The sequence below is a fragment of the Coenobita brevimanus genome, chromosome 71 (assembly GCF_032717465.1).
Source record: "Coenobita brevimanus isolate Jiangsu-jjx chromosome 71, ASM3271746v2, whole genome shotgun sequence".
In the NCBI taxonomy this organism is placed as follows: domain Eukaryota; kingdom Metazoa; phylum Arthropoda; class Malacostraca; order Decapoda; family Coenobitidae; genus Coenobita; species Coenobita brevimanus.
This window is the reverse complement of record NC_137024.1, coordinates 48,991,810-49,009,094: the sequence shown is the minus strand read 5'-3', so window position 1 is coordinate 49,009,094 and position 17,285 is coordinate 48,991,810. Positions and strand designations below refer to the sequence as shown.

General features: G+C 40.9%; 1 protein-coding gene across 7 annotated transcripts in view; it reads right to left on the bottom strand.

Moving 5' to 3' along the window:
- LOC145406856 (uncharacterized) overlaps positions 1 to 17,285 on the bottom strand; it is a 560,030-nt gene that overhangs the window by 58,311 nt on the left and 484,434 nt on the right. For all 7 annotated transcript variants that reach the window (XR_013898600.1, XM_080277963.1, XM_080277968.1 and 4 more), the window contains one exon: positions 70 to 201. Coding sequence is in view for 6 of the 7 variants with exons in the window: in XM_080277963.1 (XP_080134089.1) it covers positions 70 to 201 (132 nt within the window). In the remaining variant the exon portion in view is untranslated. The remainder of the gene's footprint in view (positions 1 to 69; positions 202 to 17,285) is intronic.

Genomic DNA, 17,285 nt, shown 5'->3' with positions numbered 1-17,285 from the left:
CTTTATAGAACAGGGTTTATGGATATTATCACAATTAGAAAAGAAGCACAGCATTAATACATACAGTACCTTATAGTCACTAGAGAGATCAAGCCCTGAGTCTATGGACAGCGGTAGAGAGAGGTCTTCACTAGGAGCTTCTTCAGTCTCAGTGCTGGTGGACTGATCGTGTTTCTCCACTCCTGATCCTATCTCACTCCCCTGAAAGATAAAACATGACCTGTCAGCTCTGCACCACTGGAACCAACACATCAACACATCGCTACTAACAGTTACAGTATCCTTGTGCATCACTCAGAATACTCTGTCAACACATACTCAGCACTATCAATCCCAGATCAGGTAAAAAAACTATGCCTTTTCAACACTCATTCCTGTAACATAACAGTCAAGCAATATATCACAGTTGCCCTGCCCCACCACACCCACCCAACCATCCAACCACCACCCTACCCACCTGGTCACCAAGTTCCACCACGCTGACTTGACATACTGGTAGTGATTCTGAAGTTGTAATATTGATGTGATTGTAGGAGGGAGTTAAAATATAATCTGCCACCAAGCTCCATCATGTTGGCCTGACTAGTTCTACTTTTGGCCACCAGTGGCACCACTTTTGCAACTTTGAATAAAAAAATTAACTTCTTCATAAGAAGATGCCCATGTTAAACTCCTTTAGTTCTCTCATAATCTTTGTTCCATTTCGTTTTGTTAATAAAGGCCCCAACATGCTTGCATGTGTAGGCTATGCCTTGGTCACCTAATGGCAGCTCTCCATGCAGCTCAATCTTTGGCAGCCTCCCTATTCAGTCCTTTATCCCTGAGGTCACAGTCAATGACCCCATTCCAGGTCTTTTTTGGTCTACCTCTCACAACCCTATCCTAATACTGTACTAACACCTCTTGATCTGCATCCAACTGTCATCCTCATCCTCTCCACATGCCCAAACCATCTCAATCTTCCTCTCCTCATCACAGCACCAATACACTCCAGTCTCATCCTACCTCTTACCGCAACTCTTCTATCATAAACCAAGCCCCCCTTAGGCCTCGCATTCGACACACTTTTACATATCTGTACATTTGAACCTGCAAATATCCTCCTCCTTTACTGCTCAGGTCTGACTACCATACAGCATTACACTCCTAATACATGCCGCATACAAACATCCCTTAGCACAGAGGGAGAGCCCTCTCAGTGTCAGGAGAGCCAACACCTCCCTGAACTTCTTCCAACCACTCCTCACTCTAACCCCATCTCCAGCACATAAAAGGTCCCCCAAATAACGAAAGTCTTCCAAACACTCGAGAGACTCACCAGCACGATCAATCCTTTTACACCTGACAATCTCCACAAGCTCTCCTTGACACATTGCACACATGAAATCAGCATTATCTCGCAGTCTACCTCTAATACCACTACATCTCTTATGCCCCCACTTATCACAAACACTGCACAAGGTGGAACTGCTTCCTAAGCCCTTGTGGCAAACCACTCTCCCTCTTCTTTGACAGTACTGCCACCAACCCTAGAAACCATCACCTTTGTTTTATTTTCATTTACTCCCAAGCCCATGAGCCCCACACCATCTCCCCACTTCCTATATCTTTCCTCGCCTCCCTTTCATTCTCTGCAATCAACACCAGATCATCGAGGTGAGAGGGCATCAAGCACCAATATCAATAAGGGACTCATGAGTCATGACTGACTCCTGATGCACGCAACATTCACGGAAAACTCATCATGCAAATCTCCAATCAGTCTTACCTGGGTGTGAACACCCACATACATAGCCACAACCACTCTAACCAGCCACTAATTGATCCCAAACTTTCTCATTGCCCACTTCACCTCACTAGGGACTCTGTCAAAGGCCTACTATAAATGAACAAAAACAAAGTACACAGCCTTTATCTTTCCTACATAATTTTCCTGAAGCTGTCGAATAATAATTACGGTATGGCATCAGTGGCCTCTTTGCCTAGCATAAACCCAAACTGTATCTTATCAATATTCACCCTTTCTCAAATCGTACCTTCTAGAACTCTCGCCATTACCTTCATTATGTGGTCCAAAAGTTTTATGCCTCTATAATTTCCTCTATCCAGGGCATCACCCTTCCCCTTGTATACATTTACAATCACACTCTTCAGCCAATCATCTGGGACGACACACACATATATTATCATATCTATAAAGTCAGTAAACAACCCCACTCCTAGATCTCCTGAGGACTTCAGCATTCCAGCAGTCAACCCAGGCGCACCTGCTACCTTCCCCACCTGCATCCTGCCTATTGTCCTGCTCACAATAGCAGCATCAATCAAGGGCCAAAACGATGTTGTATGCACCTCATGGACGTAACCGTCTCATAATATATGAATGTTACTGATTATCCGACTATATTTCTGCGTTTCTAATGCAATGCATTTATAATGAGATGAAAACCCGTCGGGGGGGGGGGTGGATGTGGGCGATACTTAAGGGTTTGGGCGCCCCTTCGGTCCCGAGTCATTCCCTTTCCGCTCGTCAGTTGTCCCTCCTTTCCTGCGTTTTCACTCGTGCGTGCCCGCTGGCCCTTCTCTCTACAGTATCTCCTTTTCCCTTGCGCTGCAAGGTATTTCTGGCCTAGCGCAGTCTTCTCTTCCTATTTCAATATATCATATTGAAAGGTAATAAGGCAACAAAAAGTTTAGTATTAATTTACTACCGATGCATTTTAGCAGATATCTTGTGTCATGGAGGATAATAACCCTAGACAGTGATGAAATAGAATATCAGCATTAGATTCGTTAAAGAAAGCATTGCAGATTCTCCTCGCTAGAGGTCAACATCTGTTAGTTTGATTCACTGGACTTCATTTCAGCAGCTTCGAAGATCATAAACGAAACTACCACCTGACATGTTCGCTCTGTGCCATGTTGCCACATATTACTTTTTTTTTTTTTAGTTCACGTTCGTTCATTAAATACTGTAGTATTCTCTATAAATTGTTTCCTACCGCTTTCCAGTTATTAACCGTCATTCCCGCATAATATGATGAGATATTTGCTTCACTACCATTGAAAAGCTCAGACAATCACGTTCCACCTGACACAGGCTCTAGGTTCTGAGAGATTCATTCATAAAGACACGTGGGCTTATTACCAGATGTCCCCATATACTCCTATATTTTTTTTTGCACTTTCTACTTGCCCAACTGCGCATTATATATATATATATATATATATATATATATATATATATATATATATATATATATATATATATACTCTGTGGAAGAAGGAACCAAAGGCCATAAATATACAGTATATAGATAGGTAGACAGATATATGGCCTTTGGTTCCTTCTTTCAATATATATATATATATATATATATATATATATATATGGAGCCTCCGTGGTAGTGTGTTGTCTCGCACACTGGTGGAGTTGTAAAAACTTGGGGAAGCGTTCACTGAGCCACTGACTGCTTTGGCGGACAAAAGAGGGGCTATGGTTGAACCAGCTTGCACCCAGTCGGATTATGGCGGGCCGATTACACGTGGTTCACAGACTGCACACACATCCAAAGCCACTACAACACTACCTGCACAGTCACACTCACAAACACTTCTCACCCTACATACAGTCTCTACCAGACAGCCTTAGCCACTGGGTAGAGATACATTCGTTGTATCGTCCCTGCTTCGGTAGGGATAGGCCGGTCCTGCAGTGGACCTCAACGGCTGACGATGAGATATATATATATATATATATATATATATATATATATATATATATATATATATATATATATATATATATATATAGATAGATCCCCTTGGATCCCAGGGGTGCTGGGCGAGGCACTGCACTCGGAAGGCACTAAGCGTACCGCCCTCTGCCTATCAGCTCATAGTCGCGAAGCTCATTGGTCCCTACCTGGGGGTTCCCTACATTATAAAGACTTGAAAAATCCCAGTTCTGTCCAATACTCGGGACACTGGGCTCCAATGGGTTTAAAGAGACCGACAGGTTTGCCAGTCACTAACCCATTGGATCCCAGGGGTGCTGGGCGAGGCATTGCTCTTGGAGGGCACTAAGCGTACCGCCCTCCGCCTATCGGCTCATAGTCGCGAAGCTCTAGGTCCCTACCCGGGGGTTCCCTACTTTATAAAGACTTGAAAAATCCCAATTCTGTCTAATACTCTGGACACTGGGCTCCAATGGGATATATATATATATATATATATATATATATATATATATATATGTGTGTGTGTGTGTGTGTGTGTGTGTGTGTGTGTGTGTGTGTGCCATCACTACCAGTCTTCAAATTTGCTATCAAAATGAAAGAACTCATAAAATGTTCACTGGACCAAGTTATCATGACTCGAAAGCCGGTTTATGGCAACAATAACGCCACTAATTGTTATCTACGCATTGGTACTCCCCAGTCTGGAGTTTGTGTAACAATTTAATGTCTTAATTTTCCAAAGGGTCAAAAACGAAATAAATTACGTGGCGCCTTGATTGTCTGAACTCTGTAGCCTATGTGGCGCACACTGAACTATGTCACTCTTACATAAAATACTGACGAAGGACAACCGAAAGCCACAATATTCTATTAAAAATAAAAGTAAAGTTGGGAAACCGAGGTGCTAGAACTGGGTGTCGACCTCCAGGAGCGGCGAGGCTCATCTTGTCTTGATTTAATAACACCTCTTTCTCTGCGACTCACTTTGCATATTAGCTGTTCTCTTGTGGGTAACTGACGCATACTTTGATAACACTAAACGCTGCTAAATTAGAAACATAAAGGGGAATATGACGGAGTAATATGCAAGATAAATCGCCAAGAGGTGCTACAAAGTTTCCTATACCAACAAAAATACAGCTCAATATAACGAGGGACAGATTCGCCACAATACTCTAGAGCTTTAAAAATTACGTTGGGAAATCGAGGTGCTAAAAATTTGCTGTTGACCTTCACGAACCGCTGGTAAAGGGGTTGACAGCATCCGTGACAACCGAGGCCTGGGGAAACAATGGCAAAAGGCAACAATGTCTAGAGTTTCCTTAGATTGCCTGTCTCTTCATCTCTCAACCTGACACCATGCTTTCCACCCGTGCGGCACCCTAGTCTATGGGAGGATCATGATGTAAAAATTTAATTCCTGCAAACGTGTGGCTACAGCAAAATTATATCGTTTGGGAATTTTTTAATATTGCTACTCAGGATGATGTCAGTAATTCGACGTGCATGGGAAGAAAATACAAATGCTCCTTAACTTTGCATATTAGCCGGTAAGAAAAAGGGGAACCTAAAAACTCCATGTGTAAACAAATTACCGATGCAAAATAAATAACATGTAATAGGCGTTCACACTGAAAGTGTGGAACGTGTTCGAGCGAGCGAGCGAGGGAGCAAGTCAGGCGAAGCTGAATACTGTCTCATGTGGCTCATCATCTTCCTCTGATTTCCTGACATGAAAATACTACAATAATAATAATAATAATAATAATAATAACAACAACAACAACAGCAACATTAGATTACACCAAAAATATTCCCTCACATTACCTAAAACTAATACTCCTCTTGTATTAATTTTAGGCCTAGGGCTTGGAACCTAGCACGTTAATAATAACTTTGTTTTTTGCTCACTCGCAAAATTACTTTCACCAGATCTCTCGGTGCTCTCCGATTCGAATCAGAAATTAGAAATTCAGAGTCTTTCGTCGATCAGGGTATTGTATTAGTTTGAATCGGATTCAGTCAAAAATTTCCACCAAAAAAAAAAAAAAATAAATAAAAAGCCAAACAGAAGGTATCATTTGTTTTGAAAAGGCAAAACGTGGTTGCTCTCAGCAACTGTCGAAAAATACTGCTGCGCTACTAACGCAACCTTAGACCGTTACTTCTTGCACAGCCGGCTGTTATGCTAATCTGCCTTATCTAAAATAGTTTCCTCGATTTACGGAAAAGCTATTGGGAATTACGGGTTGTCTATGATATGAAAATAATTGAGGATTTTTATGCGATTTCCAAATTGATGTCTATCATTCTTGTAACTTAAAAATTGGCTGAGGTATCCAAAAAAGTTCGCTACTGCACTACAGAATTTTCCTCCCGACCCCTGTCCTCATTTCTTGCTGATGCAATAAATCTTTCGCTCGGGTACATGCCGTATGTCGGGGGTCCAAACTGTGACTAAATTTGGTGTTCTCGCTCGCTTCGCTCGCTCGAACACTAAATACGAATACCGGCACGGCAGATATTCAGTGGCGGAGAATACTTTTAAATGTCAATTATTAAAAATTAGCCTACGAGTGGCCATCATCAGCCGATTTATCCAGATAAGGGAATTCCCAATCACAGGAAGGATTGCAGTACACAGACAACTCATCTAAGACAAATATGTCTTTGTGCAAGAGACAAATGCAACCAAGCACACCAACAATAGGGCTTTTGTAATCCAGGTTGAACTTTAGGGTCATATTCATGTGGGCTGAAGAGACATACTAACACATCTTCCTCAGTGATATATTTTGTGTATTTTATCTCCACCGCATTTTCCAAATGCCGATACAGCTCGTTTGAGCAACAGAGTAGTGAGTAACTAATGTTCTGTGCTGCAATACATCTGTAAGAGGAGCTACGATGCCTCCTACACGAATAAGAGTACTGCCTTTTATCATAACATACATCAAGGATCACATGTCATTATGGAGAACTATCGAGAGAGAGAGAGAGAGAGAGAGAGAGAGAGAGAGAGAGAGAGAGAGAGAGAGAGAGAGAGAGTGTGTGTGTGTGTGTGTGTGTGTGTGTGTGTGTGTGTGTAATTCACCAGGTCGGTCAGGATCACTTGATGGTCGTGATCGTCAGCTTTTACCCTCCCGGAAGGGAGCTGAAAGCTCATATAGTCCGATCTAAGGGCAAGGCTGTGACCTTCACACACGCACACACACGTCCCCTTGCTCAAGGGGGACAGTAACCACCCACTTCGTCAGTGAAACTTTTCGCAACCTGAGCGAGGCGCGAACTCCCGTTCACCAGTTGGCAAGCGGGAACGTTACCACTGCACCAGCGAGGTGTGTGTGTGTGTGTGTGTGTGTGTGTGTGTGTGTGTGTGTGTGTGTGTGTGTGAGAGAGAGAGAGAGAGAGAGAGAGAGAGAGAGAGAGAGATCAGCTTCAACTTGATTCTTTTCAAAAAGAAAATAAAGAGTAAGATCGCAAGCTATTAAACCCTTGCACGATGAAAGCCCACTCTAAAAGTGAATAAAAACTTGTAAAAAATGTCATCGCTGTCAACGGATTACTCTGTCATCAAAGTAAGTCTAGTATCCTAACATCTACGGCTACATATTGGTGAATAAATCCCCTATGAAATTCCAAATGACCAAATAATTACAACGGAAAATGTGATTAAAACTGATCGACACAATGAACAATGACGCACTGGATGAAAAATATAAAGAAACCTCAGCTGACACTCAAAATGCCAGTCTCACCAAACGAACTTCGAAAAATAGGCTACCCGCATTAAAGGTTAAAATGCGGCGTAGTTATATCAAACTGTGGTCTAACTTGTTTTGACTGATGCTGAACCGTTTGGATGCATATCGTAGTTTTCTACCATTAACTTGGCGGGGATTTTCGTCCTTTTGAGGTTTACTTCCTGTTGCGCAAAGGCAGAATTTAAACTATGGTTCATCCTTTCCACAACCTTCTTCGTGATTAGCGCTAAGTGCCTGTATTAATCTCTTGCAGCATTCAAGACGGACACCGGTTAATTTAAGCAAAGTTAATGCGAAAAGAATATAGTTTATGAGAGAATCGTTCCTCGAGTGTACATATGTGTGTGTGTGTGTGTGTGTATATATATATATATATATATATATATATATATATATATATATATATATATATATATATACACACTCGTATATAAAGAGTAAAATAATATCTCAAGAAGAATCCTTTTAATACAAGCTATTCAATCGGCGACAGATGAAGGAGAGCAGAATGAGTTTTGCCTAAAGGACACACGCACGCACTCACGCACGAACTCACACACACACACACACACACACACACACACACACACACACACACACACACTTCGAGGCGTAGGCTACCACAGATCGAAGACCAGAAAATTTTCAGTGTTCATGATCGGCTGGACTAGAATTATGGAAACAATTCCAGCTCCTCACATCATATGACCGTCACTAGAACTGGTAATTCATTGTAACGATGAAGTATTGGTCATTTTATTTTTGATTCTTTCAGACCTATTTATTCAGCTTAGGAGAGACACTTTCGAACTGAAGGATATATTGCTTTCTTTTACACTTTCATTACTAGAAGACCTTCACACTTTTATAAAAATCATCTAGAAGTACCAAGAATAAACAAAACATGATTGCCAACATTCCCAGGGGGAATGCAAGATGGTCTCCACATAGCCACAGTACACTGACATGCTTCTGTACAAACTGCCGTGGCGATTAATAAGTATAGAAAACATGGGACCTCAAAATCTGAGTCTTCATGTGGTTTAATATTAGACTCCATAAATCTCTTTAAAGTACTTTAAAAAAGAAAAAGAAAAATGTGCCTGGTGCTACTGTGCCAAGTCTGAAGAGAACTGATGAAGAATGGAGCCAAGATGAAAAGGAGGTTGGAAGAAAGAAATGGAGGAAATGCAGTGGCTCTCCATACTTTAATGTCACCGGGGTCACGAGGCTGTCATTTTGTCTACACTGACAGCCTCAGCGTAGTCTAGGAGGAGGATCTCTGACTGCAACTAGCTTAGCAGGGCCATGAAATGTTTTAATGGAAGAATTATACCCACATACTCATAAATACACCAGCAATGTATGAGACAGCCCTAGTATGTATTCAATACGGACGGTGGGTGTTAGCGCCGAAGTGGTGACATGTACAAGTGTATGGTACGTAGGAGGACTGCTGGGCCTTAGGAGCAGGCTGCGAAGCCTATGTCTAGAGTCGGAAACATAAGAAAAAAAAATAATAATAATAACAACTTCTGTATTCCTCAGACTGATGTCTGAGGAATGGATCGTTTCTGCGTGGAGTGATACTTTGTGTGTGTGTGTGTGTGTGTGTGTGTGTGTGTGTGTGTGTGTGTGTGTGTGTGTGTGTGTGTGTGTGTGTGTGTGTGTGTGTGTGTGTGTGTGTGTGTGTGTGTGTGTGTGTGTGTGTGTGTGTGTGTGTGTGTGTGAGCAGACAATTTTTTTCCCTTGGTGGAATAGAAGACGGGCGGTGTTGTGTTACTTTAAAAAAAATCTCGTCCTTCTATCATGGCACGAAAAGAGATGTCAATATTTTTTCCTTCAATCACTCCCCCCACCCCTTAAATAGATAAAGCGATATCCGATTAACCTATTTACCGTCAACAATTCGAATGAAAGCAGTTAGTGGCTATATCCCACATACTGTTTCTCCTCATCTCATAATCATCATCATCATCATCATATGTTTCTACATTAACTATAGCTAAAACTAAAGCATATTCATTAATCAGTCCATTGAAATGTAATATTACTGCAAGTAATAGGTCACAGCAACACAATCTCATCACCTCATCAAAGCGATCCAAATTACCTTTCCTTCCATTCGTGGCTACAACATGACTAGCCTCCATCAACCAGTCTAACCTGCCACCTTTCTATCACACCTTCCTTCCTGACCCACTTCCCAGGCCCTGAATGTTGTTGCTCTTCCACCACGGCAATACAACTCATAACTATAATAGCTACGGCGAGGTATTGTCCCCCTCAAGCAGTTGACGTTACGTTGACAAAGTGGCGGGAGACTTTTCGCACAATTACAGCTGTCTTTGAGCCCTAGTGTCCGACCAAAATAGAAAAACACTGATGTTTAGTGCGTATTTTTTTTTTATTTTTAACCACAATAGGCTATTCTAAATACAGCGATGGACTAGGTCCTCAAGAGGTGAAGTTAACAAAAACCAGGTATACGAACGCCCACAGTTGTTTTCCAGTGCTGAAATGAGATTGAAGACTTGAGACATTACAGTGAATTTTGTATTTTATTGTTTTCCTTATGCTTTTGCTATAATAACCACAACGAGGTACTGGTCTCTCAGGCGGTGAAGTCATTGGACACAAACTGGCGGGAGACAAGGGCCATATTCTTTGAGATGGAGGACTTCAGAGCTCTTCTCCCTTTGCAATGTATATTGCCTAGTACATCTACAGCCCTTCAGTCCGATAATGTACTATTACATTTGTACCTACTATCTTCAGGCGATTTTATTCATGTCAAGTGGCATTTCCCCCCCCCCCCCCCGAACTTGACGGGTTAGATATAGCTTTCACTGACCCCTCCAGTATTGAAATGGAGAGAAAAAACTGAAAATACCTTCCCGGACACAAGAAGAAATATTCTGCATATTACTGAAATCTTCGCAATACTGACATACTGTAGTTTCTATTAGAAGCATGCCGGCACACGAGAATATTAAGCTGTGACAAAGTGATTAGGATGAGGTAATGCAAAGTCTCCTAAATACTAATAACAATACGGCTCTGAACTACGAAGGTTGTCTTTGAGTGCTCATACAAAGAAAACCCTTTCGATACGATGATCTCTTATATATTTCATTCTTGCAACGACAAGACGATATTACTCAGCTTAGGAGAAACCATTCGAACTGGATGGGTCAGATATAGCCTTCACCATCACGAAAAGGGAACTCTCCTAAAATAACAAAACGGTCTAATAACAATAAACTAATCATAAAAAAGATTTCCTCGGGGAGAAAGAATGTAAAAATCGGTACATTTCGTCATCTTCCTTTGTTGGCTACAATAACTATGACAACGTATTAGGTACTGAGGCGGTGAAGTTACAGTACAGTAGGCTGATACAAAAATCGGCGAAGCGTTAATAACAGCCTCAATGTGATGGTTTTATTTTCTCGTTACCGCCGCCGGATGATAATACTCGGTTTATGACAGACCTCTCCTACTAAACTTGCTATCAGTATCTGCGCGTATTTTGGACTGCTAAAAGTCAATAAAAACTTTAGAGACACTGAAGTGAGTTGTGCATTTTACTGTCGTCCTTACGACCGCAACATGCTATAATAAATATGACAAGGTGTTAGACCCTGAGGCGGTAGAGTTACACTGACAAAAACTGGCGGTTAGAGTTGCTATGTGAGTCTACATTCTGATAAAAACTTGGACAATGAAAAAGTTCGTGTATGCTGCTGGCATAGCCCCTTTACTACGCATAAGTATTTGAGGCGCTATTCTTGTTACCTTCAGACGATCTGAACTAGCTTATGAGGTTCTTTTACAACTGGAGTGGTTTGAGACAACCTTTATGAACTTCACTGTGCAAGGTCATTCCGAACTTAAATAAAATTGTTCTGTGATCGCAAGAATAGTCCAATGCAGAACATCGGTTAATATAATATCGATGGGGTTAAAATGGAAGTATTTTTCTCTACTACAGAAAGCTCGGTAGTTTTCCTTAACTAGACTCGACATAGTGAAATTTTTGAGTCTCTTGCATTGTGCATAAAAAAAAAAAAAAAAAAAATGACACATTTGATCGGGAAAGAAACACAAAGAAAAATGGTGTAAAATCATCCATGAAGGGGAAGAAAATGGTGAAAGACGAAGAACTGGAAATTCCCTCAAGAATGGAAAACAAAGAACTGCGAATTTGATTAAAAAAAAAAAAAGATTAGGACTGCTAATAAAGAACTATGTAAACCTGATCACGGACATAAAAAAAAAATAAAATAAAGGCAGGAGTGAGTATGGCTGGAAAAACAACTAAGGACTCAGCAAACTCGAATGCAATTAAAAAAGAAATGAAAACATGACTAATAAAAAAAATTAGAACTCTTGAACACGCCCATAAAAAACACAGAATTATGCAGATACGATCATGACTGGAGAAACAACAAAGAAATAAGCAGACCGGAATACGCCCATAAAATGAAGATTTATGGAGGTTCATTTATGCATGAAAAAAATGCATAAATAAAATAATAAGAAACAACCAAGACCTATGGAGAGAGAGAGAGAGAGAGAGAGAGAGAGAGAGAGAAACTGCATACATCAAATGAAGAGAAACAATCATATGCATATGTCATTTGGCAATGAAAAAACTACACACTCCAGCACACGCAAAACACACACACACACACACACACACACACACACACACACACACACACACACACATACACACACTTACACACAGAATTAAGCTCCATCATGACTCGACAATAAAGAAAAGACGAGAAAAACGTTACAGACGCCCGCATACTAATATCTCCGCGATAACCAACTGCCGCCACAACGTTAGAAGCCCGCCCGCATCATCATGGCCGCCGACTTGACTATCCCTCCGGCGAGACCAGTTTTCGGTACCCAGCAGCTGTGGGCAGGCAGTGCAAGGTCTCCCGTCGCTACATGTATATTAGGAGGTGGAGGTATAATTAGGAGGGCAAAAAAATATCGTGTACAGTAGCTTACATGTTGAGGTGTGTTAGAGGCGAGTTTAGGTTGGGACGAAACCGTTTGAGGTAAATTTGTTGATGCTTTTACACACACACACACACACACACACACACACACACACACACACACACACACACACACACACACTCTCTCTCTCTCTCTCTCTCTCTCTCTCTCTCTCTCTCTCACTCGTAAATAAGATGCTTGAGAAAACACACACACACACACACACACACACACACACACACACACACACACACACACACACACACACACACACACACACACACACAGTCACAAGTACACAGGAAGTTAGGTACAATAAATTCAAACTACTACAAGTAACAGAATTTCCCTTCTAGCCTCAGCCTCTCTCTCTCTCTACACCGGTAGCCTATACATACTCGTAAATACAGTATCTATTTATCTATACAGTATATTCAATATCTATCTATCTATATAAAACTACATATCTATGCAACACGGCACACTCAGCACACGAAGTTAGGTCCCCGTACTTAAATCCACTGCACTTAACGGTACGGCCATCAGTGCACAAAGGCCCCTCTCCCCTCACCCGTCTGTGTACACTGGCCAACAGCTGGGCAGTATCTGCAGTGGTAATTCGTCTTCTCGCACTCACGGATTCAACCACCTACCCTACCCTCAAGGCAAACAGTTTCCCATCACGTATTTACAGCCTACCGGTACTTACACTCTCCTTCCACTTCCCTCCTGTTCATACACACACCTTACACTTTCCTTAAACGTATCTTGTCACGCTCACGGATTCAGCCACCCACTCTGCTCTCACTCTTACACTTGTGCTTCTCCCATACAGAGCCTAATGGCACTTGTACATTAATTCCACTTATAACTACCTATACTTTCCTACTATTCACATGTGTACATTCTCCTTCCACAAATATTTACACTTTCCTTCAACTCACACATGATACCGTTGATGAGAGTCAAATTTCACACGGGAAATGGAGGATGTAGCAGGAAATGGAGGATATGATTAGGGTCATTAGTGCATTCAGTTCCTTAGGTGACAAAAACGATCTAGGGTAAACAAAATATAAAATAGGCACTATTGCACCAATTACGGGAGACAGTTTCCAACTCCATTTCAGAAAGGTCTCTTCTAACCTTAACAACTTATACAGCGTTGGTCACAATACAATAGGCCATGATTGTTTTAATGGAGTTGGTCAGCTGTTCCTAATTCCATTACTTCACACTGGAACAGATTTTCAGCATTCTTGGGAATTTCAACTACATTAAGAAAAAAAAATACATATTCTATATGTTAATGTGTGCAGCGTGTTGCTATGTAATTACCAGCACGTTGCGTAAAAAAAATAATGCATTATAGCTATAAATTATTATCTACAACATGAGGGGAATTTCTTGAAATCTAAGAAGGACTATCGGTAGATGACTATAATAGCCTACGTAGCCTGACACGTGTATTTAGGCTGCTTAACCTAGCAGGTGTGTGTGTGTGTGTGTGTGTGTGTGTGTGTTCAGATGTCATTGTTCTCTTCACACACACACACACACACAGACACACACACACACAGGTGGCAACATCTGTGGTTCTCTCCCCTACACACACACATACATACATATACACACATGAATATACATAAAGCTTCATACGGCAGAGGGCGATGAACTCTCTCCTATCTCACCCTCACCTGTTACTCCCAAAGACAATTACACTGACGGACACGCAAATGCAATGCTGTCATCGCCAAATCATTAACACCTTCACTGGGACGTACTTTTTCAATACCGGTTACAAGCAGACGCTTTAACTGGGTGCGTGTAGGAAAAAAAAAAAATATGCTGCTGCTGATGATGAAGTATTTATCATTATTATTACTGGAGGGGGAGATATAATGGAGGAGTGGCAATCTACTGCATAGCCATTAATTTCTCCATCACAATGACACCTTATTTTATTTTCTCCACAGCCAGACGAGTCTTTTCAGCTTAAGCAACACACATCGTATAGGGGAGATCAGAAACAGTCTCTATTAACCCCTCTAGCACGTTGGCGCCTTTTGCATTTCGTGCTCGCTACCGACAGACGTTTTTATTCTGCTTATGACACCCCTCGTGGTGAAAAGGTTAACACTTCGCCTTCACCTTACGAACTCCGTATTTCATTCCAGCGTCTTTCACACGGTTTCACTTGGTAACCCCGCCTGAGTAAAACTTTTATTTAAGATTATGTTATTTTAGTGTAATCTTAAGGCAACTCGAATTGTGGATGTACTAACTTTTTTTCTAACACCAGACTATTTTAATCAGCTGAGTTAATATCTCCTCCCCTGTAGCCAACGTGTTACTATCGAAAACTTCACGTAACACTAGTTGTAGTTGTATATTGTTGATAATGAAGGTCAAAATGGTACAGTTAAGGATTGGAGTACCATTGTATGGTTTAGTGAACACACTGCAGGGGAAGTCGAACCATCAGATACACGTAATAGTTCAGTAGAGACTTTGTATAGTTTCGCTAGTTTTACATAATCTTCAGACAAAACTGGAAAAAATATGTTGAATCCCTGAATGTACAATAACCTACTGTACAACAATTTGCTTTTACCACAAGAAGTCTCTTATAAAGTATCATGTCTCCTGAACAAATTCCGTTCCGCTGTTCGGTACCATAATTTTCACGACAAAATAATTTTTTGTGTGATTACACAGTGAAATGTGAGAAATCATTCACTCGTTCAATCAGCAGAAAAAGTTTGACTGCGATTTCATTATTTATATTAGAAGGAAAATGACACTTCGATTTCTGGCACAAATGGAAAAAAAAAAAAAAAAAAAAAACGCGACAGCTATACGTTTCATTGTGATGACGTCTGGTTTGTTAATTCGTTGAATATCCAGACGATTTTATTCAGTTCTGGAAAGGTTTCCACACTTCGAAAACTCCCAAGCTGAATAAAGTCTAGTCGCTGCAATAATAATAATAATAATAATAATAATAATAATAATAATAACAACAACTATCATCGTAGTGAAGGTCTCAGTGATGAAATCAAACCCATAATCAATAGAAAGTTCGCCAAATGAACCTTGTATCATATCAAGGTAATGAACCAAGCATAACACTCAGTACAAAGGAAAGCAAGGCAGACAATAAAAACATTATTAAGGTCGATAAAATTGCAATATAACGGTACCCGAGAATTCGAAGTCGGCGTGAGACATTTCAACACAGCATAAAAATCGCCAATAGATCATGCCGTAAAAAAAGAAAAAAAAATCACTGCTTGTGTTACGCCATCAGCAACGATAATGAAAACTACTTTACTATCCACTTTCTCCGGAAGTAAAATAAAATAAAATAAATAATCCGATATCTGTAGAAATAAATGAGTAAAAAATTGAAGGGAAAAGATAAAAATATTCGCGTGTTATTAAGTCGCTTTTCATGCATCCGAATCTGGATCACAAACAGATTGATTCCGGCAGCTGAAAGTATCTCTTGAGTTTGACAAAATCGTCTGGGTTAGATTATCATGTGTGTGTGTGTGTGTGTGTGTGTGTGTGTGTGTGTGAGAGAGAGAGAGAGAGAGAGAGAGAGAGAGAGAGAGAGAGAGAGAGAGAGAGAGAGAGAGAGAATAATGAAGTTAATAAAAATGCTTTTCGGAATCCTTTAGTATAGGCTTTTATGCTTTCGATTCCACATTAGAAACGGATCAGCCTTGTCAGTCAGATGTCTTTCCTGAACTGTAATACAATCGTCTGAGGTCAGCCACAAAATAAAAAGTCATACTGAATGGGGTACTGGAGACGCTTTCCAACCACTTCAATAAAACAGGTCTCTCCTAGGTCGAATAAAAACAGCTTGAAATTGACACTACTAGTGATAATAATATACTGAAGGAGTTTACTAGATTCTAGAGGTAGGCTAAAAAGAGAGGGATTCGAAAACAAAAAATGACGATTTAAGAAAATTTTTAGAGATATTAAATTTGTCTGAGGCTTTCTTCTGCATTCAGTTTTTAAACTTCACCCGATGACGCCGTTTATTCTTGTTATCTCCAGATGATTTCTTTTCAACTTACGAAAACCCTCGAGTCGTGAAAGGATTAATGAACACAACTGCTATCTCCAGACAAAACTGTCTGGAGATAGCACAAGACATCATCGCAGCGAAGGGATTACCCACGTTCCGACCAAAGGCCTTTTCTTCATTAACCGCTTCACTACCAGAAACTCCTCCACAGCTAAATAAAATCGTCTAGAAATGGCAAACGCGCGCGCGCGCGCGCGCGCACACACACACACACACACACACACACACACACACACACACACACACACACACACACAGTTGTCCTCGTAGTGAAGGGGTGTCTAATTCTTGCAACAGCTCTTTTGCCAACAGCACAGTGACCTTAGCAACGCCGGCATTCCCACGGCAGTTAGGCAGCGTGAAATGACAGGCTTGAGTGAGCACAATCATTTTCAGCTACTGACAATAATATACTACTGACGTTAATCACTGGAATGAAAAATTGTGCCTGGATCCGTTTTCGTGCGATGAAGTTGTTTTCGTTCATTCAAATTGTTCTTGTTCATTCAACTTGTTTCCGTGCATTCAAACTTATCGTATATTCAAGTTCTTGTTGTGCATTCAAGTTGTCTTCGTGCATGCAAGCTATTTTTGTGGATTTACGTTCTTTTCCTGCTCCAGTTGGTTTTGTGCATCCAAGTTTTCGTGCATGCAAGTTAC